Source organism: Spermophilus citellus (genome assembly GCF_964194105.1).
Source record: "Spermophilus citellus genome assembly, chromosome: 2".
NCBI lineage: Eukaryota > Metazoa > Chordata > Mammalia > Rodentia > Sciuridae > Spermophilus > Spermophilus citellus.
In genome coordinates, this window is record NC_138183.1 from 52,536,313 (window position 1) to 52,562,378 (window position 26,066).

At 33.8% G+C, this 26,066-nt stretch overlaps 1 protein-coding gene across 4 annotated transcripts in view; it reads right to left on the bottom strand.

Moving 5' to 3' along the window:
* The window catches only part of DENND4C (DENN domain containing 4C), a 124,047-nt gene that overhangs the window by 65,138 nt on the left and 32,843 nt on the right, over nt 1-26,066 (bottom strand). For 3 of the 4 annotated variants that reach the window (XM_081278218.1, XM_081278217.1, XM_081278219.1), the window contains 10 exons: nt 25,250-25,316; nt 24,080-24,138; nt 22,195-22,339; nt 18,015-18,190; nt 6,489-6,589; nt 5,764-5,982; nt 4,183-4,328; nt 2,594-2,629; nt 2,382-2,512; nt 398-530 (listed from right to left, as the gene is read on the bottom strand). In XM_081278218.1, the coding sequence (XP_081134344.1) occupies nt 398-530; nt 2,382-2,512; nt 2,594-2,629; nt 4,183-4,328; nt 5,764-5,982; nt 6,489-6,589; nt 18,015-18,190; nt 22,195-22,339; nt 24,080-24,138; nt 25,250-25,316 (1,213 nt within the window). Of the gene's footprint in view, nt 1-397; nt 531-2,381; nt 2,513-2,593; nt 2,630-4,182; nt 4,329-5,763; nt 5,983-6,488; nt 6,590-18,014; nt 18,191-22,194; nt 22,340-24,079; nt 24,139-25,249; nt 25,317-26,066 lie in introns of those variants that run through there. The other variant, XM_081278220.1, reaches the window with a different exon arrangement.

Genomic DNA, 26,066 nt, shown 5'->3' on the forward strand with positions numbered 1-26,066 from the left:
TTGCTTCCTGGGGTGATGAAAATGGTCTGAAATTGTCGTGATAGCTGTACAACCCCATGTACATGCAAAACAAACAAACAAACAAACAAACAAAAAAAAAAAACCACTGAATTGTATGCTTAAGAATAAGTGAGTTGTATGATTTGTGAGTTATATTGATTAAAAAAAATTTAAGTATATCTAGTTCCCAAGGATTCCTTTAAAGCATAAACATGTGCATTCAAAAACTTTAGCCTCAATAATGGAAAGAGGCTTGTAACAAATTTAGTTAAATTCAGTAACAACCATAGTAGGTCTTCAAATGGTTGTCATGGGTGTTAATTCTATACTAGAAGCTACATATCACATATACATATTTCACATTTTAAATTAACATGTATTATAAAGAATATCTGACCTGTTTAGTTCTTTTAGCCATGAGAGCTGGACTGTTTGTAATGCTATTCCCAGTAGGGTGTCTACTAAAACAAAGTTTCAACTCCTGTGGTCTGTCAAAAAGTTTAAGGTCCAGTCTTGGAAAATATTTGTAACTAAAATAAAAAACAAAAATAGAACTGCTAATTTAAAATACATAAACTCTTCACAGTATTCCAGTAGGTAAATATTTCTAAACCTCCAATAGCACCCAGTATTGTTCCTTCAAATCCTTATATGAAGAAATTTTTCTTCCAAAAATATACAATATAGCTATAAGATACATGAATTGCCTACATGGAAACTCTGGCTCTTCCCGACCCGATTAGTTATTTTTGACCAATCCCTGGAAAACAGAAATCCCTGACACTTACTTAACAGAGGAATTAATAATTCCTTCAACAGAATCTGTTTGATAATTTATATTAAAAGTAATATTTAGTATACTTTGTAACCATTAGGTTTTTCTTAATAAGATTACTTTGCATTGGTATTTAAAATAAAAAATTTCACACTACTTTTATTTTAGGAATGTACTATAATTTGACAAATTCCTCCCTGTTGGACATTATTAGCTAACTTCTAAATTTCTGCCATTAAATTTTTATATTCATTACCTTTATGAACATTTTATTTAATTTCTTAGGATGAATACCCAATAGTAGTTTTCTAGGTCAATGTTTATCAAAAGATGTAAGATTATTATGATCATTGTCAAATTATTTCCACAGATTGTAACTTAACATATACACTAATTACAACATAATGTATCTTCAGTCAGGTAAATTAAAAATGCTTCTTCCTACCAATTTGGTTTTCATTTCTTATACTAGAAAAGTGGAATATATTTTCAAATTAATGATTTTGGAATTCTTCTTAGAAATTGTCTAATTTTCTTTGGCTTATTTTCTTCTAGGAAATACTGCCTTTCCCTTTTGATTTTACCTTGTGTGTAAATAATAAGAATTCTAACTTATAGAAGTTACGCCAAAATAAAAAAGAATTCTATAACATGAAATTAAAATAGTATTTAATTAAGTCACACAATTCCAGATATATACTCTTTATTCTCATGTAGTCCTGCTGTGATTATGTATTAAGTTCATATTTGAGGAAGGTACATTTTATACTTTCCCTTATAAGAATTCTTTTAGGAATGCAGCCTAAGAAAATAAATATATATGTCCACAAAGATATGGACAGCAAAGAATTACAAATAAGTACAAAAGAAACTAGTTAAATAAGTCATAATAACTGTATAAAATGTGATCATTAAAAATGATAAGGCACAAAAAATTTAATGGCTTGGAAAAGTGTTTGGACTCTTAAAGGCAAACACAGGTTACAAAGATTATGTACAAGATGAACTCGTAACATACAATGCAAACACACATACACAGTTTCTAATACATGTAAGTATTGGTGCTAAAATGATGTATTATGTTTTCAATTTGATTTTATAAGTTTATTAAACTATGTATTATTATGATTATAAAAATTTTAAAAAACAATCCATTCTAATTTCTTAAAAGGTTCACATTCAAATCCTATTCTCCGGGTTTATTTTAACAAAGAATGACTCCAATTCTGTAAGTTTTCTGTATCTTACTAATCATACGATTTTCAAGTTATTTACATTAGCAATAGACCTCCTGAAGAAAGTGGGAACCTAACAAAAAGTTAAATTTTTTTCTTCTTCAGAACTGAAATTTTTAAAGATTATTATAGTTAAACATTTAGGTGAATAATGATCAACACCTGGCTTCTCTTCTAAAAAAGCCATCCAATTCTTAAACTATAATACCTGCTGACATCTCCATATGATACTCATCTCTATTAGGTCAGTGAATTAATATTAAAAACAACAATTACAAATTACTAATATACATATCTAATAATACTGATAAGAAGTTGAAATAAACTATTCAAGCAGTGCCCAAGAAGTTCTTTAAATTTATTTTTTCTACCTGTACTTTGGTGAGAGGTCCTTTCCATCATCAGGAGGTGGCTCAGGTGGCATTATTAATACAGTATGTTCACTTTTCTGTGAATCATCTAATTCTATTAATTTGGTATCTTCTGCTAGGTCAAAATCAACCTGAAAATAATTATTTTCTCCAATTAATTTGCATATAAGCAAGATCTAATTCTGAACTTTCAACACTTAAGAAAAAAATACCTTTTCTGTTTTCTCTGTGCCTTTATCAGGAAACAACTAGAAAAGGAGAAAAGAGATTTATAGCAAAAATGTCCACTGTGGATTTAATAAATTATTATCTTAAATCCTGATTTGAACAAGAAAAAAAAATTATCTTTTTGTTCCCCTAGTACTAGGCAAATACACAATATTTTACAATATATTTTTTAGATCCTAAACTTTTTGGCTAAAGCATAATATTTGTCTTGTGGCTAGCAACATAAAAACAGTCTATTTTGATTAGTTCTTTTATAACCCTTATTCACATACAAAACATAACCAAACACAAAGGAAATCTAGCCTCTCAATAAAATAAGTTATTAATAAAGAACTACATTATCCAAGTTTCCTACCTAACTGGAAAATGTTGGAATATCAATGTTATAAATAAAAAGAAAGGTTCAACAGTTTTAATCATATTCCTAGAGTTACAGATCACATTGATAGAATGGGAGAAAATTATTCAAGTGTCGTGTAAGGCATAAATCACTCAGGTCCCATAAAAATTAAAGTGTCATAGTATTCTATGTTTTATGGATATAACTTCAATTTTTATAAAACCTATAGTTAATAATCAGCCCCAAAAATCTACTTAGCAGAAGCAGAAACCCTATTAAATATTAAAAAAAAAATATATCAGGCACAATAGCACATGCCTGTAATCCCAGTGGATCGGGAGGCTGATGAAGGAGGATCTTGAGTTAAAAGCCAGCCTCAGCAATTTAGCAAGGTGCTAAGCAACTTCGCAAAATTCTGTCTATAAATAAAAATACAAAAAAGGGCTGGGAATGTGGCTTAATGTGATTAAGTGCCCCTGAGTTTAATCCCTGGTACAAAAAAAAAAAAAAAATAGAAAAGATGTATATAAAGAAGTCATCACTGTTAAAAAATTAAACTTCTTTAGGTTGAATAAACAAAGCTGTAAATTTTAACATACTTCCCAATATACTTAATTAGGATAAAAGAAAAATTAGCAAAAGTATTTGAAAAGGCATTAAAACAAAACAACACAGGAACATTCATTACCTATAAAACTAAATTTTTAATTAAAAAAAACTAAATCATATCCTATTTATTTAAATAAAAATATGGTAACAAGACTTGAGAGTTTCAAGGAAATGTTCTTATAACTTAATAGTTACAAATCCAAAGAGGGATTCAAAGAAAAAAATTAACTCTACAGTAGAAACTAGATACCACAAAAGAAAATGACTCTCAATATGAAGTCTGGAATCAAGTAATCAATATTTTCCTGGAATCAATCAATCAATACTTTCCCCCTCCATATCTCTCTCTCTCTCTCTCTTTCTCTCTCTCTCTCTCTCTCACACACACACACACACACACACACAAATTATTATCTTAAATCCTGATTTGAACAAGAAAAAAAATCATCTTTTTGTTCCCCAGTACTAGGCAAATACACAATATTTTACAATATATTTTTTAGATCCTAAACACACACACTGACTGTATTGTCTTCCTCAAGATACGGAGGATTAATAATAACGATGATTACACAGTGAAGCCAAACTTTTTTCTTAGGATTGGTATGTAAGACAAAATTTTACCTTCTCTATGCAGTCATCAAAAAATGCCAATCCAGTATCTTTATCACTTACAAAACTGCATTCTTCAATGAAACGAATAAAGATCTGTGTTTTGGATAAAAGGGTATAGAATTTTGTATAGGCCCGATCTCGACTTTTTATAAATCCTAAAGAAAACAAAATTGTAATTAAATTCAAATTTTAAAGTAGAACTAAAAGTTATATTAAACATTATCTTAAGCTTTTACTTATCTATATGATATTCTTTTTAACTCCACATTTATAGAACCTTCTATTTACCACATCTAGCTCTTTCTTCCAGATTCAACCACAAAACAAAACAAAACAAAACTTAAACCATTAATCTTTTCACTGAAATCTGAATGCTCTCTGAGGCATCTCCAGCTCCAAAGCTCTCAAGTAGAAATTCCTCCTTGATTTTACTCTGTGTACTCTTGAGCCAATGGTCAATATCCAAAAGCTCAATATTCTCTTTGCAATGTCACCAGATCATGTCTTGTAAAAACTTATGCTGTGTTAAAAGTTCAAGCATCTGGCTAATTCACCCTTTCCCCTATTAATCACAGACATCTATTGATAAAGGAGGCTGCTCTTCCATTCAAGGAAAAAACAGGACAGTTCACTCAAAGTCTCTTCCAATTCCTACCATCATCATTCTTCTATACCCACAAGCACAAACAACACAACATTTTGATCTCTTAACTCCTTAATTTTCAATGATCCTATCATTTACCCCACCTCAAACTTTTCACTCCTAAACACAGTCATACTCATTGGATTTTCTTTCCTTGCTACCATTCAGAAAAGCCCTCCTTCCTAAATTATCTCATATTTTCATATAACTCTCAGCCCATTACAAGTAATGAGTATCTTAGCTGGGCACGATGGCGCACACCTGTAATCCCAGCAATTCAGGAGGCTGAGGCAGGAGGATTACGAGCTCAAAGCCAGCCTCGTAATGGCAAGGTGCCAACCAACTCAGTGAGACACTGTCTCAAAATAAAATACAAAACAGGGCTGGGGATATGGCTCAGTGGTTGAGTGTCCCTTAGTTCAATCCCTGGTACCAAAAAAAAAAAAAAAAAAAAAAAAAAGAGTATCTTGCCTATCTGGTTTGCTTCTACAAAGTTAAGCTACTTCCACCAAACATTTTATCGTTTGGTGAAGATATGTGGGGTAGGGTGGGAATCCTCCAATCTACTGTTGCTTTTACTTTCCACCTATACTCTCCTGTCTTCACTTTCCTGCCTATCCAATATTAATTCCATATCCCTATCCATCATTTCAATTACTTTCTTGTCAAAGAAAGTATTTTAGTTCACTGTATTTTAATATTAATTTTTAAGAATTTTAGTGAATATTTCTTGGTAGCAATATAAAATAGTAGAAAATTTCTTTTTTTTTTAATATTTATTTTTTTAGTTCTCGGCGGACACAACATCTTTGTCGGTATGTGGTGCTGAGGATCAAACCCGGGCCGCACGCATGCCAGGTGAGCGCACTACCGCTTGAGCCACATCCCCAGCCCCGAAAATATCTTTCACTTAAATTAAAAGCAACTGTAATTTCCATGCCACTCACCTTGTCGATCAAACAATGAATCTACAGCTGTGGCTTTATTTGAAGGAGCCTCTGTGATTGGTTTGAGATATGTTCTATATCCTTTTAAAACAGATGCCATAAATCGCAAAAATGCCTCTTGAATTTCCATCTCAAGTTGTGTCATCTTTTTTTGCCAGGAGAAATCTGCTTCAATTGGAGTCATTTCAATGGCTGAACCTTCTTGAGTTTTCCGGTGAACTGACAAAAGGAAGTAAAAACAAAACTGATATTAATGTATGTATCTATTTACATAATGGTGATTGATTAGGAAATAGTCAAAATAAAGCCTATCACTTCTTGAAATTCTTCTCTGCTAACGTAAAGAAATCAATGACAGAGGCTAACCAGAAAGGGTCAAGCAGGAAGGCACAAAAAATGTGCTCAAAAGATCATGAATCAGCCAGGTAAGGTGGTGGTTGTCTGTAATCCCAGCAACACTCACAGAGGCCAACCTCAGCAGCTTAGAAAAACCCTGTCTCAAAATAAAAATAAAAAGTGTTGGGAATGTAGCTCAGTGGCAAAATATTGCTGGGTTCAATCCAAGTGCTGGAAAAAAAATCATTAATTACATATTAATTTTTATTATTAAAATATTATTATGTAATGAGACTCACTTCGAGTAAAATATATTCTTTCACTAAAAAAATTACTTTGGGGCTGATCCCAACACCTAATCTCCCTAAATTCTTTACCCTCACATTTACCTGTAGATAGCTGGGAAAATAGTTTCTTTAAAGTGCTAAGTAGATTTTTGCATGGCTTTTTTGGTAGCTGTTTCCAGTTCATGTTCTTCTTTTCATCTGATCTATTGAATAAGAACATAATTAACAAAATGTTATTCATAATCTGCTTTCACTAAACAAAAAATTAAAAAAAGAAAGGGGAAAGGACTTTTTACTGAAGTTATAACTGATATTGAGTAGCTGGAATAAGTGGTTTTCAAGAACTTCTCTTTTCATTTCAGTCTGCTTCAGTAAAATCTGCTTACCTACCTCATTCTAACTCTCCAACAAAGATTTTTCAATGTTGTAGTCAGCAATATAATACTGAATTAAAGTCTTACTTCAAAAGTTACATTTTCAAATTATACTATTTTAAATGTTGGCTCTAACTGACTTGAAACCCAAGTTACCAAAAGCCTATTCTAAAATACTATGTGCCTGATGGACACAATGGTGCATGCCTATAATCCCAGTGACTCAGGAGGCTGAGGCAAAAAGATCACAAGTTCAAGGCCAGTCTCTGCAATTTAATAATGCCCTAAGCAACTTAATGAGAACTTTCTTGTCTCCAAATAAAATATAAAAAAGGCTGGGGATATAGCTCAGTGGTAGAATGCCCTGGCTCAATCCCCAATACCAAATGAATGAATGAATTAATTTAATTTAATAGGAATTTAAGTGAGGATTAAAAGTATATTTAGTTATTTCTCAGTCATTAAAAGATAAATCAATCACAACACCATTATTCAATATAATCTATGATCATAAAATGCTAAATATGCAAAATCATAGAAATGACAGGGTTTTTTTTCATTTATTATTATTATTAGTAGTAGTACCTGGGATTGAAACCAAAGGCACTTAAACCACTGAGCCACATCCCCAGTCTTTTTAAATATTTTATTAGCAACAGAGTCTCACTGAGTTTCTTAGAACCTTGCTAAGTTGCTGAGGCTGCCTTTGAACTCTCCATCCTCCTGCCTCAGCCTCCCAGGTTACTGGGATTATAGGCGTAAGCTACCACATCCAGCTAGAAATGACCATTTTAGAAAGCATTAACAAAAGCTTACTTTATAGAATTTTTTATTATAAGAATATAACACAGTAGACACAATGGCTTGGAAAAAACTCTTCTTTGAAAAAACTAGCATAAATATTAGACTCATTCTTTGAAATTTATACTTCAGCTGGCAAGAAAATTAAGAAGTCTTCGATGACTAGAAACCCCAGAGTAACACCAACACCATGGCCAGATGTGCCCTAAGGATTAAAAGAGTCTTGGATTTTTTTTTTTTTTTTTTGTACTGGGGATTGAACCCAGAGCACTTTAACACTTTGCTACATCCCCAGCCCTTTTAATGTTTTATTTTGAAACCCTGTCTCACTAAATTGCTTAGGACCTCACTAAGTTGCTGATACTAGACTCGAACTTGTGATCTTTTAAAAAGTCTTCAGAGAGCAAATGCCAGTAATCCCAGCAGTTTGGGAGGCTAAGGCAGGAGGACTGCAAGTTCAGTTAGCCTCAGCAACTTAGTGAGGCCCTAAGCAACCCAGTGAGACCCTGTCTCAAAATAAAAAATAAAAAGGGCTAGGGATGTGGCTCAGTGGTTAAGCACCCGAAAGATCAGTTTTTGGTACCAAAACAAATAAAAGTCTTCAGAGGACAGGAGACAGTCTGAGTCCCATCAAGTAGGGTATTAGAATTGAGATCTTCAAATAAAACTGGGGCCCTTATAAGGTTGGCTCAGGTTAGATTTCTATTGGGAGAAGAGGGATCTCCCCCTGAGAATCCAATAATATAGGCCTGCCAACCTTTAGGCATAGGCTGAGGTGTTTAACTACATTATCGGCATGTTCCAAGAAATTAACTTCAAGTATTCTCTGGTCATTAATGCAATCAGCACAGAATCAAACACATCCTCCCAGGAAAGACACCTGACTAATAAAAGAATTAACACTTCTATGTAAAATATATATATTTTAACATCTCTCAAAAAGAAGCATGTTTTAAAATTGATAGCAGGTCAAATTTAACCCTGATCAATTTCTTTCATTTTATGAACTTCTAATATTTTAGTGCCTTTAACCTCCCCAAATTAAAAAGTGTTGTTAATTTGTAACCTGATCCTAACATTTACCATCTCTGTGTGGCTTTGTACAACTCACTTAACTGTTAATTTTCTTATCTGCAAAATGAGGATGATAATGTACCTGACATTCAAGGGGTATTATGAGGTAATAAACTGCATTTCATCTAATCTAAGGGACCATGAATTGTAAAATTCACCAATAATAGTGAAAGGTTGGCCGGGTGTGGCACACACCTATAATCCCAGTGGCTCGGGAGGCTGAGACAGGAGGATCATGAGTTCAAAGCCAGCCTCAGCAACACAGACAGGCCCTAAGCAACTCTGCAAGATCCTGTCTCCAAATCAAATACAAAAAAGGGCTGAGAATATAGTCAGTGGTAGGACCCATGGGTTCAAATTCCCAGTACCCCTCCCCCAAAGAAAAGAAAAGAAAAAAAAAAGTGAAAGGATGTTTTCAAAAGTGGGGAAGGGAGTATATAGTTCAGTGGTTAGAATGTTGCCTAGGATAACACACTGTGTTCAATCCTCAACACTGCAATAAACAGGCCTACTTAAGTTTACTGTTTGAATGAAGGGCAAATATTAATCTTTAAGCTTAGACATCCATATTAAAATATTTAGGGAGAGCTGGGATGAAGATTGGTCATAGAATGTGAGGTTAGCATAAGCAAGACCTTGAGTTCATTCCTCAGCACCAAAGATACTCATTAAATAAAAAATAAATAAAAACTAAGGGAAATAAATACATAACATATATAAATAAAATATACATTACATTTACAAAATTTAGCACCCTTTTAAGATAAAACACTAAAGAAACTAGGGATAGTAGGAACCTACCTCAACATTATAAAGGCTATGGATAACAAACCCAAAGCCAATAACAGAATGAATGGGGAAAAACTGAAAGCATTTCCTTTAAAATCTGGAACAAGACAAGGATATCCACTGTCACCACTCCTATTTAATATAGTACTAGAAATTCTAGCCAGAACAATTAGGCAAGAGAAATAAAAGGGATAAAAAAATAGAAAAGGAAGAAGTCAAATTATCACCATTTGCAGATGATAAGATTCTATACTTAGCCGATTAAAAATGTTCCACCAACTTTGTAATGTTGTGAACAACCAATAAAAAAAAAAAAAAAAATGTTCCACCAAAAGACTGCTAGAGCTAATAAACTACTTTAGCAAAATAACAGATCCCAAATAAAAATTTAAAAAATCAACAGCTTTCCTATATAACAATGAATCTGTTAAGAGAGAAATCAGAAAAACAATTCTATTTACAAAACAAATAAAATACCTAGGGAATAAATCTAACCAAGAAGATGAAAGACCTTTACAAGGAAAATATGGAACACTAAAGAAAGAAATTGAAGAATACTGAAGACTTCCCATGTTTGTGAAAAGGCAAAATTAATATTGTTAAAATGGCCACACTACTAAAAACAATGTACAGATTCAATGTAATACCCACCAAAATACCAGACATTCTTCATAGGTCTAGATAAAACAGTCCTAAAAGTCACTTGGAAGAATAAAAGACTCAGAATAGCCAAAGCAATTCTAAGCCAAATAAGCAATGGTGGAGGCATCATAATATGTGACTTCAAATTATATTACAGAGCTATAATAACAAAAATTGCATAGCACAAATAGATCAATGGTACAGAATAGAAGATACAGAGATAAACCAATACATTTACCGTCATCTGAACCCAGTGGTGCTTAACTACTAAGCAACATCCCCAACCCTTTTCATTTATTTTTTATTTATTTTACTTTATTTTATTTTACTTTGAGACAGGGTCTCACTAGGTTGTTTAGAGCCTCACTAGGTTGCTGAGGCTGGTTTGGAAGTTGTGATCCTCCTTCCTCAGCCTCTCAAGCTGCTGGGATTAAAGCCACCACATCCAGCTTTTTCATCTGATCCTTGACAAAGGTGTCAAAAATACACACTGGAGAAAAGACAGCCTTTTTAACAAGAGGTGCTAGGAAAACTGGTCAAATGATGAATTGGATGTTGTGGGCTTTTTTGTTTGTTTGTTTTTGGTACTGGGGATTGAACCCAGGGATGTTTTACCATAAAACTACACCGCCCAGCCCTTTATATTTTTTTAGTTTGAAACAAGGTCTTGCAAAGTTGCTGAGGCTGACTTCCAAGTTGTGATTCTCCTGCCTCAGCCTCCCTGGCTGCCAGGATTATAGGTGTGCACTACAGTACCTGTATTACACTGGATTTTTAATTTTTTATATATAATAATTGAGAAAAATCTGAAATTAAAAGAGTATGAAGGGCTGGGATTGTGGCTTAGTGGTAGAGCGCTCGCCTAGCACCAGTGGGACCCAGGTTCAATCCCCAGCACCACATAAAAATAAAATGCATTGTGTTGTGCCCATCTACACCAAAAAATAAATATTAAAAAATAAAAAAAGAGTATGGAAAAAGATATACCAAACACAACTATATTAATGTTAAAGACTAATACAAAGAGCACCAGAAATATTTTTTTTAAAAAGTACATGATAGAAATACTTATTTAACTAAAAAATAGAGCAATTCTGAATTTAAGTTCACCTAATAACAAAGCCTTAATAAATAAAGCAAACGTCCAAATAACCACCGGGCATTTTTAAAATATAGTTAATACGATCTCACTTCCAAAACAACTTTTTAGCCAGATGTGATGGCTTACACTGTAATCCCAGCAACTCAGAAGGCTGAGGCAGGAGGATTCCAAATTGAAGGTCAGCCTCAGTAATTTAGTGAGGCCCTAAGCAACTTAGCAAGACCCTCTCTCAATATAAAAAAATTTAAAAGGACTGGGTATATATATCTCAGTGGTAAACCACCCTAGTACAAAAACAAACAAACAAAAAACCTTTTACATATCTTTGTTTCCCATCTACTCAGCTCCCTCCCATCCCAAAGATAACCACCATGAAGACATAAAGTTAAAAAAAAAATCTGTATTTCCAGCTTAAGCTGCTAGACAAGAAGAACAATTCTAAACCTTAGACACCAAGAAATAATAAGTATTAACAGAAAATATTAACAAACTAAGAAAGGAACAGTAGAGAAAACCGATTAAATTTTGTTTCATTCTTGTATACATTTAAATGTTTCATTCCCAAACTAGCAAACAAAAGTACATATTTATCCTCTACCTCTTCTTTGCACAAGTAGCAAGCAGCACACGGAAATATGTAATTATACACCTTGAACTTTTTAATTTAATAATTTATCTTTTGTGATCTTTTCCAACATAGAAAGCATTTTCACTCATTTTGTACTGTTTAGAGTAGGATTCCATTGCATGTGAATACCATTTAACACGGCTGAGACACCTCAATTTTATTTTTTTACTTTAAACAAATGCTACAGTAAGTAACTTTTTTAACTTTTTATCATTTTACATGAAATAAAACATTATGATACATTACTAGAAGCAGAAGTGCTAGATCAAGAATATATACAAGGTGCTAAGCAACTTAGTGAGACCCTGTCTCTAAATAAAATACAAAATAGGGTTGGGAATGTGGCTCAGTGGTCAAATGCCCCTGGGTTCAATCCCTGGTACCAAAAAAAAGGGGGGGGGCACATATTTGTGACTTTGACAAATACCACTAAATAAATATAATATCTTTAAGGTTGCCTGTACCAAATAGTCTCAAGTGAATACTGTGTTATTAAGGATTTCATTTTAGATTTTTTTTTTTTTTTAGCCAATCTGAAAATATAAAAGCAGTATCCAAGTGCAGAGGTGATGTCAGCATTTCTCCTATTATGGGTGAGATGTTCACATATCATTTTTTATATATTTTTCTACAAAAAGACTTCATAATCTTTGCCTTCGTTTCTTTTTTTTCCCCATTTTTTTTTTGTTGTTGTTGTTGTTTTGTTTTCTTATTTAATGAAATTATTTAACTGGGGATCAAACCAACAACTTTTTTTTCTAGGTTACATTTATTTAATCAAAAATAATCAGAAATCTTTGCCTTCATCAGATTTTTGACTGCATTGCAACATTTTTCATCTTTGACCTTGAACATGGAGCTTCATTCCATAAATAATACAATTTTCCTGTTGGATTGTGGTTCTGAAAAAAACTGAATCCAACCTATACCTCTGTGAAAGCTAGTCTCTTTTTCAAAAGACACAGTGCACTTTTGTATATGAATAAACTGAGCAAAAGGTCCTCTCAGTTTGCAGGACGCTGCAGTAAAAGGAATTTTTCTGACAAAAATCAATAAGACATCCAATACTCATACATAGAGCCAGGGTACTCTTCACTGCCACACTTGAACCAACAGTTTTTTGCATGGTAGGCAAATACTCTACCACTAAGATATATCATATGTCCCCCACCCTTTTTTCTTACGCTTTGAGACATAGTCTGGCTGGGTTGGCCAGACTGACCATAAACTTGGCATTTCTTCTGCCCCCAGTTTCCCCAGTAGCTAGGATTACAGGTATGAGCCATTTCACCCAGCTCCTTGCCTACTTTATTGGTCTTTTGTTTATTTCTAGAGACTTATTGTATGAAATATTTATAAAAACTGACCATATTCTTTCCTTTAAAGCAAACCTCAATAAATTAATAGTCAATAACATATACTACATGTTCTGATCAGAATTATACTGAATTAGCATTTTTAAAATAGTAAACTCTGGCTGGTTCTGGTGGCACATACCAGTAATTCCAGGTACTCAGGAGGCAGAAGTGGTAGAATCACAACTTACACCACTTATACTTTCCAATGAACTGTTCAAAGCATTCCCTTTGAAATTAGGAACCAGACAAAATATAAACTATCACTATTCCTGTTCAACACTATACTAAAATCCTAACCAGAGAATTAAAACAGGAAATTTTAAAATATATAAGGATTATAGATAAGTATCTATAGCCAGAAAACTGAAGAGAATCTATCAGACAAGAGAATTATAAATGTTAGGTATGAAATCACTATATATAATTTTTTTTTGCATTTCTATACCCTAGTGACTAACAAGTAGAATATGTAATTTAAAATACCATTTGCTGTAAGACAGTAAGAAACAATAAAAGACCTGCATAATTTTTATGGAGAGAATGTGAAGTTGGTGTTTTTGTTGTTTTGTTTTGGAATTTGTTTTCTCTTCTCTTTTAGGGAACAAACCCGGGACACTTTGCCATTGAACTATGCCACAGCCCTTTTTTATTTTTTATTTTGAGACAGGGTCTCTCTAAATTCCTTAAAGTCTCACTAAATTGCTGGTGAAACTTTCGATCCTTCTGCCTTAGCCTTCTGAGTCAACTGGGATTATAAGCATGTGCCACTTTGCCGAGTCAAAATGAAATGCTTATTGAAATTTTTTTAAAAGATCAAGGAAGTAAAATACTATAATTATGGACAGGGAAACTTTATATCAAAAAATATATATCACTGGCTGGGCACAGTGGCACAGGCCAGTAATCCTAGCAAACTGGGAAGCTGAGAAAGGAGAATCACAAGTTTGAGACCATTCTCAGCAATTTAGCAAAACACTATCTCAAAATAAAAAATTGTAAGGACCGGGGATGTGGCTCAGTGGTAGTAAAGTGCCTGTAGGTGTGATCCCCAGCACCACCCCCTCAAAGCATTTTCCCCAAATTAATTCTAACCAAAATCACAACATAGCTTTGTGTGAAGCTTAACAAGATATTAAAATTAATTTTGAAAAAGCAAAAGACCAAATACAGTGAAAATAATTTTAAAGAAAAACGTCAGTAAAGGTGACTTGTTTTGTTTTGTTTGGGATGTGGGGAAGAAACCAGGGACTGAATCCAAGTTGCTTAACCAGTGAACCCTACTAGCCTCAGCCCTTTTGCTTTTTTTATGGGACAGGGTCTAAAAATTGCTTAGGGTCTCGCTAAACTGCTGAGGCTGGCTTTGAACTTGTGATCCTCCTGCCTGAGCCTCCCAAGCTGCAGGAATTATAGGCATGTGCTACCATGCCCAGCATGACTAGTTATCTCATAACTTTTTTTTAACAACTTCAGGAGAGAGAACTCACATGTCATAAAATTTACCCCTTTGAAATATGCAATTCAGTGGTCTTTAGTATAGTCACAGAACTGTGTAATCAACTCAAAAATCAATTGTAGAATATTCTCATCAACTCAAAAAGAAACCCCATTCCTTTGTCCCCCAATATACCTACTCTCCCCTTTCCCTGCATCAGAAGGCAATCATTAATTTGCTTTCTGGCTCTATAAATTGGTCTGTTTTGGACAATTCATATAATAAAAGGTATATCTATAATTAACCCCACCCTGCAGTTCAGAGATTGAACCCAAGGGTGTTCTACCATTGAGTTATATGCCAAGTCCTTTTTATTTTTTGAGACAAGATTTTGCTAAATTTCCCAGGTTGGCCTAAAACTCATGATCCTCCTGTTTCAGCCTCCAAAGAAGCTGAGATTACAGGTATGCACCACCACAATGGATTAGACAACTTAATTTTAAAGTCAGTAAGATAGTATAATACTGGTAAGAAGCTGAAATAGACCAAAGGAACAGTGTAATCCAGAAACATATCCACAGAAATAAAGAAAGTGGTATGTAATACAGTTGATACTGAAGACCAATAGCTAACAAATGAACTGAGTATTCAATAAACAATCTGATGATAATTGCTTATCTGAAAAAAACAATGCCATCCTTAAGTCACATTTGACACTAGTATCAAGTTTAGTTGAATGAAAAACCTACACAATGCTACAACTTTAAGACTATGCAGGACAATGGTTCACGATCTCAGGGCAGATCATTTTATATACCAAGAACCAAAAACAGGGGCTGGCTCCATGGCTGAGTATGCATTTAGCTTTCATGAGGCCCTAGGTTCCATTCCTAGCACCACCTGAAACAAAACAGTAATCTACACAGAGGAACTGAGGTTGATGTAAAAGGAACACTTGAGTCCAACAGTTCAAGGCCAGCCTGAAGAACACAGAAAGATGGTCTCCTTTTTTAAAAGGCTCGGGATTGAGCATGTAGTTCAGTGGTAAGTGATTGCCTAGCATGCACAAGACCCTGGGTTTGATTGCTAGCAACACACACACACACACACACACACACACACACACACAAATAAAAGACAAATAATCCAACAGGAAAATGCATCAAAAGGGGGAAATAGCCAATTCATGAGAGCAATACCAAAGGGGGAAAAAATTAAAATGCTCAATTCCCTACTAATTTAAAAAATCTGAATAAAAGACACAGTAAAATACCATTACTGTCAAGTTAGCGAAAAAAAAAATAAAAGTCTGAGCATAAAAAAGAGGAATTTTATCCACTGAAGAAGGGGTAAACTTGGGAGAAAATTCTGCTTTTAAGCTATTAAGATACTTGGTCCCCACCAATCAACCAATCAGCTCTTCCCAGGATAAACTTCAGAGGAATTCTCACCCTGGTACTTAAGGATATATGTACACAATGATCAAAATGACATTGTTAGACTAGAATATAGCTCACTGGTAGAGTGCTTGCCTAACATGCACAAAGCTCTCAGTTCAATCCCTGGTACAAAGGGAAAAACAAATGCACAGACAAACCCCATTGACAATTGCAAAGATCTAGATAAAACCTAAATGTCTATCAATATTAATCTTGGGAACTCAGGAGGCTGAGGCAGCAGGATCATAAGTTTGAGGCCAGCCTAAACAACTTAGTGAGGCCCTGTCTCAAAATAAAAATAAAAGGATTAGAGATGCAGCTCAGTGTTGAAGTACCCCTGAGTTCGATCCCCAAGATAAGAAACTAGAGATATAAAGAAAACCATTATATATAAAAAATGTTTAAAGCATGCCAAGCAAAATCTCATTTAGACTAATACATATAAACTGCTTTTGAAACACATGAGAATTATATAAACACCAGATCCAAGATAATGGTTACCTCTGGGAGATCACAGCAAGATTTGATTGTGGAGGACTATTCAGGGGTTTCAACTTTATTGGTAATATTTTATTTTGTCTTGGTCTGACATTATTTACATTATTCTCTATGACTTTTTTTGGGGGGAGGGGTACCAGGAATAGAATTCAGGGGCACTTAACTCCCAAGCCACATCTCTAGCCCTTTTCACTTTTTTACTTTTTGATATGGGCTCTCGCTAAGTTGCTGAGACTGTCTTTGAACTTGTGATCCTCCTGCCTCAGCCTCCCCAGTTGCTGGTATTACAGGTGTGCACCATCACTTTTAGTATCTGGAGAGTTTCATAATTCTGTAAGTATAATCAATCAGTCTAAATTGACTTTAGAAAACACTATTTTTACTAATGTAAATTATTCAAAATGGCAAAATTTAGAATCTCTAAAGTAATATCTTAATTCAGAATAATAAATAAAGTAAGGTAAAAATCTGAGTTACAATTTCATAGTCATTTCTAGAAGGACTACAATGATACATAACAGAATTAACTGTTTTCAGGGTAGCTTACAAACAAGAAAATGTGTACAATTAGAAATATTTAATCCATTCAGGTAGTTTATTACATGTTGTAAGCAAATCTAAATATGCCCAGTAAGGAGCTACTACAGCTATATAATTTCAAAATACAGTGATAGATCTGTTTGAAAATGACTTTTTTAGTTATAGCAAATGTTTTCTTCCTTCCTGAAGATAATTCTTTTGGTTCAAATACAGGTATCTTCCCACCCAATTCCACTGCTGTGACCATTCAGGCCTCACCCAAGATTTTTATCTATTCAGTATCAATCTGAAAGAGCAAAAAATTCAAGTGCTAAAGGATCTAAGGAAGTAAAAAGAAATTTAAAATAATTTCCAATACTTCCTTCCCTTCCCCACTTTGGGGGAAAGAGTTGGGGACCGGCTCTTAAGCATCTAACCAGAATTAATTCTTTTATTAATGTGGTATGCTATGCCCTAAACCCTCCGCTGTACCACTACTGATATTTCTGATATCAATTTCTATGCAGTAAAGAAGAGATCCTTATAAAATTCAAATCCTGACAACTAAGAAAATGGTGTTATCTATCACCCTACATTGTGATTAAACTTTACCTAAAACAGGTAAATCGATTTTGCTTACATATGGATTTTTAATTAAATCTAGAAAGCATGTCATCTCTGAAGCTCTTAAAACAAGTGTTCAGACTTTTCTTCAAATCCATATTTTTTGATAAACCCAAATATCTCCTGGCCATTGTTAACATAACCAAATATATTTTAATATTAAACTTTTTTGTAAACTACACAAATTTCCCAGATTCTAATACCTTCTCTGCTTAAGAATTACTATATTAAACATGAAGACTTACTAACAAATTTCAAAAACTACATATTGCTAGATGTCTTCTAAAAGCTGTAACTACGTATAGTGAAAAATATAAATGGGAGATAATACAAAATGAAGCAACTTACACATATAACATGTTCGTATCCAAGTCAATGCAAACAACATCTGGTGGTGGGTCATGAAGATCAAAATACCTTGAGTCAACTCCAACTATAAATGGTAAAGGTGCACTAAGCACTCCAGCCAGTGAAAGAGGACAAAGGGGAATATATGGGCATTGCCACTGAAATGGAAAGATCATCTGGAGAAAAAGTTATAAAAAATTAACCAAATTTTAAATTTGCAATGAAAATTATGTAATTAACTAATATTACTGAAAAGGGACCACTGAAAAGCAGTGAAGTCTAGTTTTTTTTTAAACCTTAAATTTCATTCCCAAATTGAATGACTGTAAAATATAACTAAGCAATACTATAAACCAATGTGATTAAAATTTTCAAGTATGACAATGATCACAAGCACAGTAAAAATGCTAACAACTTTTCATGTTAATTCTTATAATATCTATATAAAACCCACATTCCAATTTTATGGAATCAAAGCAAAACTACCCTAAAAATCATAAAACAAACTTCTGCTTTTTAATGTTTATGCATTGCAGCCACCTATTAATTGTCAAAACAATATCTGGCCAAAATTCAACCAAGAGCACTAAGGATTTAAAAAACACTAATGTAGGGGCTGGGGCAGGGGATGCACACCTAATGCCAGCTCTCTAGAGGCTGAGGCAGGAGGATTGCAAGTTTGAGACCATTCTCGGCAATTTAGGAAAACCCTGTCTTAAAATAAAATTTTATTTATTTATTTTATTGGGGATGTGGCTCAGTAGTTAAGCGCTCAGTGGTTAATCTCTAGTTAAAAAAAAAAAAAAAGGTATCGCTCAATTGTAGAGCATGTACTTAGCATGTGTGAGGCCCTGAGTTTGATCCCAATCACATTAGAAAATACTAATATATTTAAAATTAATGATTCTCAGGCTGGACATATAGCTCAGTCAGTAGAGTGCTTGCCGCACATGCATGAGGTCTGGGTTCAATCCCCAGTACCACAAAAAATAAAAAAGAAAGAAAGAAAATTAACGATTCTCTTGGGAATAGTAAAAGTCACTTGATGCTCAGCAAAAAATTGCTTGATCGTTCAAATAAACATTTTAAATGATCCAACTTCAGTGCAATATAACATCTTAAAAAGTCATTAAAAATACATTCCTCAAGAATCTTTACCAGTCTTCCTTTACAAAGCTAAACTTTAATTGTATCATATGTGCTGTAAAGAAAAAGACATTTTTTAAAAATATTTATTTATTTATTTAGTTTTCGGCAGACACAACATCTTTCTTTGTATGTGGTGCTGAGGATCGAACCCGGGCCGCACACATGCCAGGCGAGTGCGCTACCACTTGAGCCACATCCCCAGCCCCAAAAAGACATTTTTGATAATTAAAAAAATTTTTAATCAGCTTAGATTTAAATTTTAATCACTGATGATGAAAATATTTCTCTCCTACTAAAATCCTTGCTTTCTTAAGACCTGGGTCAATTCTCACCCTTATTTATCACCACTCACCCCAAAGAAATACCCACAGCACTTAATTACCTCAGTTATTACAGATGGTTATTCAGGATTGGGTTTTTTGTCTTCAATCATTATTTACTTGACAAATATCAGAGTACTTAGTAAGTACCTAACACTGTTCTACATAATGAGACCATAGTAGTGAATAAAAAAAAAAAGGATCCCTATCCTCTTATCCTCATAGGATTTTAATCTACTTTTTTCTATAAAAAGTTCTACGTATTTTAGGTCTTACAAGTCATATTGTCACTGTCACAGCTACTTAATTGTTTTTGTGCATGAAAACAGTCTTAGCTAAGATGTAAAAAGTGGCCTATGTACCAATAAAACTTCACTATTTGCAAAAACAGGTGAGATGCAGAATTTGGACATGGTTTGTCAATAACTGGTGTGACAGAAAGCAGCTGAATTTTTTAAAAGGCCAGGCATGGTGGCACACACCTTTAATTTCTGTAACTCTAAAGTTCAAGGGAAGCCTCAGCAAATTAGTGAGACAGTATCTCAAAATAAAAATTAAAAAGGGCTGGGGATGTGACACAGTGGTTAAGCACCCTAGGTTCAATCCCCAGTACCTGCCCCCTCCCCGCAAAAAAAAAAAAGACATAATAAATAAAATATATACACTATGTAAAAAATGATAGTCACATGAAAGTGATTAGAGTTCAGAGCAGGAGAGAGGGAAAGCAGGTTGTATTAGGAAAATGAGGATAAAGTGACGGCCAAGCAGAAACCTGAAAAAGTTGAGGGATTTAACCAAGGGGAAGATATCCAGAGAACAGTGCTTTAAATGCAAGGAACAGCTAGGGCAAAGGCTGCTCTAGAGGTAGCAAAAAGTGAGGTTGGCAAGAGTGAGCAAAGGGAAGAGTAGTAGAAAATGAGATCAGATTGCTGAAGGGCAGTCATTCTCATAGGACTGTGCAAGGACTTAAAAAAGATTCCCTTGAGGGAAAGATCTTTCATTTGATGAAAGATAATTTATACCTGCAAATAAAAAATCTTAGAATAAAACTATGTGACAGCAACCTAAGGCATATGCCTTCTCTTCACCTTTGATTTTTTCAACACCATCATAAATAGAGTCATTTTTGAAAAAGCATTCAGAGTTTCATCTATCTTTGCTTTGGGTCTCCATTAATTTCTTAATGTTCTTTGATATTAAAATCATTTCCCTTTTGAACATCTATTGTCATCTTCACCCTTTTTTTCAGTTTTTTCTTCAAGTGTTAACTTGCTTATCAAATTCTGATTTATCAATGGTTTTATACACTATTCAGACAATTCTCCTTTATCAGCAACATAAACCTACATAGTCCTGCAATTTTCATAAGATTACCAATTTCAATGTGCATTTTTTTCCCCCACTGTTCTTGCACTGTATTGCTAAGATCAGCCTGGGCCACAATGGGTCTGACAAAGGAGTATGGATAAACACCAACATTTAAAGGGAATATCTGAGAGGGAACTTGCTAAAATTGTCAGTTCATTAACAAATGTTTCATTACAATAACTAGTGTTTTCACATGCAACTATAGAGACCTGAAAAAATAATAATGAGTATCTTCAAAAGCCATGTCATATGGTTATTAATATTTTCAGTTCTAGAAGCATTTCTCTGATCAGTAGAGTACCTGCCTAACATGGGTGGAGTCCTAGGTTCAATCCCCAGAACCGCAAAATCAAAACATTAAAAATATTAAGTTCTTAGAGACATACTCCATTTATTGTTTTAACAAGTATTTATTTCCTGATGCCTACTCCATGCTAGACAACTGGAATAAGTGCTAACAATACAGGAGTAAACAAGAGACTTAGGAAGAGAGGAGAATCAACTACTTTAAATAAAAAATGAGATATAGAGCTAGAGAAATGCAAAATCCAAAGTTCTACACTATGGCTTATAAAGTCCTACATGATCAGATTTCTTTCTAAGTGCAATAAGAAGCAATCATAGAGTTTTATACAAGGTACTTCATTTAATTTTTATTTGTGCTTTATATAAGAGCTGATCATTTAGATATTATTCTATCCATAATCAAGTCATATATATTACTGGATACAATGATTAAAAATTAAAAGAGAGAAATTAACCGTGTAATTCATTTGTATAATTTAAAATGAAATTGTCCAGAGCTCTCAATGGACGGCTTCATTTATAAGATTTATTATTATATAAATATGCAGTTTCTCACTGAAAGACTTTAAAATATGAAAAATTAGAAATTGACATTTTTCTTCAAATAGAAACCACCTTTGTTTTCTTTACACTTCCTATATTTCTTTTTTTATATTTTAAATTTTTTTTCATATATTTATTCTTTTTAGTTATACAAAACAGTAGACTGTATTCTGACTGGTCATACATACATGGAATATAACATCCCATTTTTGTGGTTGTACATGATGTGGAGTTACAATAGTCATGTATTTATACACGAACATAGGAAAGTTATGTCCAATTCATAATTCATCCTACTGACTTTTCCATTCCCATCCTCCCTCCCTTCCCCCCAACCCTCCTTCCATACTTCCTATTTTTCTTTGCAACCTAATTACATTGAACTATTACTGGACTGGTTAATTTTCAAAGGGGCTTTCTTTGAAGGATATTTCTCTTTAGAGTGTAAATTCTCTCTCAGCAATTTTGTTCTAAAAGTAGAATACTGTACTTACAGCTACAACAGCTTCAGCTACCCCAGTCAATACAGCTGGCCTAAGAGAATGCAGCAGAATCTTACTCTCAAGTAAAACCAAAAGCAGCAGTGTCGCACAATTCTCAGGACCCAGATTCATCAGCAAGGTACTAAAGTTGGCTCCACTAGAAAAAAAAGGCAGAAAGAAAAGGTTACGAACTACTTCAATAAAACATATTATAATCTCCTTATTAAATCATTTCCTAAGAGAATGGAGCAGGGGAGTACTGGGAATTGAAATTGAACCAATGATTATTATGTGCTTGAATGAATGTCACAATGAATACCACACTATTATGTATAATTATAATGCACCAATAAAAAAATATAAATAAATAGGTCAGGCCCAATTGGGCATATCTGTAATCTGAGTGGTTCAGGAGGCTAGAGCAAGAGAATCACAAAATCAAAGCCAGCCTCAGCAATTTAGTGAAGCCCTAAGCAACTTAGTGAGACCCTGTCTCAAAGTAAAAAGGGCTGGGAATGTGGCTCTGTGGTAAAAGCACCCCGGAGTTCAATCTCTGGTACCACAATAAATAAATAATTTCCTGAATGTTAACAGATGGAGAACCTAGTATTAATTTCAAGTATAGATTTGCTACTTTTAAAAAATAAAAAGTAGCAAATTTAATGAGATAGTATAATGGGATGCTTTAAACTCTCTTTACAAAACAAAGGGGCTATTAATGGAGAAAGATTTTCATGAATTACAACCATTTGAGCTGAGTTCAAAAGAATGGAGGTAGCCAGACATGATGGCCTATGACTGTGATACCAGCCACTCCAAAGGTTCAGGCAGGAAAATCACAAATTAGAGGTCAGCCTCAGCAACTTAGTGAGACCCTGTCTTAAAAAATGGAAAGGGATGGGGGGATGGGGAGGTGGCTCAGTGGTAAAGGACCTCTGGGTCCTTATAAAAGTACCACACACACACACACAAAAAAAAAAAAAAAATGGGGGGAATGGAGAAAGATGACATATGGAAAGGCCCTGGGGCAAAATATAAATAAATAAAGTCAGTGTTTAAATCAAGGTATTGAATAGTAAGCAAGGGGATAAAAATAACATGAGATTAGGCTGAAACTGAAATGACAATTATATTGGCATTCTCAAAAGGGCACACTGGCTGCAGGGTAGATAAAGAACTGAAGATAAGAGTAAAAAGATTAATTAAGAAGTCAATCATGAAGGATAAGTAATCATGCTAGCCCAGACTAGTGATGCATACGAAAAGAAACAAACAGATATGAGATACTTAGGATGCTAAAATCTCTTCACTTTGAACATTTAGTTATGAATTGGATATGGGAATGGGAAATAAAAGGGAAAAAGGAAGTATTTCCTACATCTAATCTTGCAACTCTCTGAAGTATTACCATTTTAAAATACCACCATTACCTACCCAGGTATCAAAGACAGACACATTAAGGTTAGCTAGGATAACAGCACACACCTGTAATCCCAGGGACTCAGTAGCCTGAGGAAGGAGGATCACAAGTTCAAAGACAACCTTATCAAGACCCTCAGCAACTTAGCAAGACCCTGTCTCAAAAATAAAAAATAAAATGAGATGGGGATGTGACTTAGTGGTAAAGTGCCCCTGGGTTCAATTCCTGATTTAAAAAAAAAAAAAATCAAAGTTATCCTTACCTATTTTTAAAATAATAATTAACTTTGTTATCCTAACCCCTAAATATTTTAAAGTATTCTGCTCCAAATAAAGAAATATATCATTTTAAATATCATTAATTGGGCTGGGGGTATGCAGCTCAGCAGTAAAGCACTCTGCTACCATGCACAAGGCCCTGGATTCAATCTCTAGCAACTCAATAAACAAACATACATATAAATACCATTAATATTACCTTAGTGGTAAAGGTGTAGAAACTGGCTGTGATAATATTAATGCATCATGGACTGACAGCTTGAAAAAAAAGAAAAATAAATTAACCAAACCCATTTTGAAATCTAAATATTTAGATTAGGTAAAACGGAAAATAGTTCAATACACAGACATATTTTTTTGAAATATAATAAGATATAAACTGACAGCTGTATTTATTCAGAGGTATTACATAAGTTTTTTTAACTAAATTGTTAATTTGAGCTTTAATTCAGTTAACTGGTTAAAAAGCAGTTACTTAAAAATTTGGGAATAACTCCTTTATATAAAAGCCTCAGATTTATTTACTCAACAAACTGGTAAGCATTTTGTATTTGCTTCATGTATATTAATATTTGAACTAAAATATTTACTAAATTAGTAAAATATTTACTAAAATAACTAAAATAATACACTCAAGATCAACAGTATCTGTCTTAATCCTACCATATATATAATGTTAACAATATTTAGGGAAAAAATATTAAATAGCTTGCTTCTACAGACCAGTGCTACTCAACTGCTATATGCAAACTACTATTGTCCAGGAAAAGATAATTTATATGTATCAAAATCTTTAGCAACTTTTAGGGCACTCTGATCCTGCTCCCTCATTCAAGCAATGGAATAACATCTATGGACAGAACACACACCTGTCTATTTCTATCCTGATCTCTTACAGCAAGGTGCATATGTTACAAGCTATATACCTACCTAGGTTGGCCACTTATTAGAAAGAAAAAGAAACCAGCCTTGAGCATAGATAGATTAAAAAGCACTATTACAGATTGTTTCAGTTCCCTGCTCCAACCATGGGGCTCAATACATTTTTAACATTTATCCATCACTCTAAAATTAGGAACAAAATCTTAATTCTGGGTTTTATATTATTAAATTTAGCTACATAAAGGCCATGTTTGGACCAATGATGACAATGTCATGAACCAAAAATTATAATTAATACCATTCTGCATACTTAGGATCTAAAAAATAAGCCCCTAAGGAAAAATGGTCAGAAAAGCTATTAAATAATAGAAATTGAACTTCATGAATGCATTGCTTCACTTCATACTCAAAGGGTCATAGGATCCACTCTACAATGACTAGAATGGCATATGCAGAGCTCTCTCAAAATGTATTTCTTTTTAATTACCTGTACAAGGATTCTTGGTCTTTGCGGTGAAGGAAAAGGGATGTTTTGCATAAAATGTGAAATATGCCTGGAAAAGAATTTGAAATAAAGATCATAATTACTTTTCTAAACTTCTTCATATATTTTAACAAATCTTAACTATCTCTATACCTCATCTCAATATGACAATGCTATTAATTTAAAACTTAGGCTAAGGAAATAAAATTGGGGGCCAGGCACAGTGGTGGACACCTGTAAGTAATCTCAGCTACTCAGAGACTGAGGTGGGAGAATAAGAGGTTCAAGGTAAGCCTGGGCAACTTAGTAAGACCTTGTCTCAGAATAAAAAGTTTTTAAAAAGTAGAGAGGTAGAGGTGTAATTCAGTGATAGAGCATCTCTGGGTTCAATCCCTAGTAATGCAAAACAAAACAAAAAAAAAAATTGCTTTTTTTTCTTTTTTTACTTTGTATACTGGAGATTGAACCCAGGACCTTACACATGCTAGGCAGGCAGGCAGGCAGGCAGGCAGGCATGCTAACCCTGAACTACATTCCCAGCCCCAAAGAAATTTCCTTAATGTAAGTAAATGTCCATTAAAATACTGAAATGCACGATGTACTTTCTGATACAAAATCCATATTAATATCTCCTGTTATTACCAGGAAAATATAAATTTAAAAAAAAAATAGTTCTCAGCTGGGGATATAGCTCAGTTGGTAGAGTGCTTGCCTCTCATGCACAAGGCCCTGGGTTCAAACCCCAGCACCACACACACAAAAAAAAGTAGTTCTCATGGAACTAGGGATATAGCTCAGTGGTAGAACACATGCATGCAGA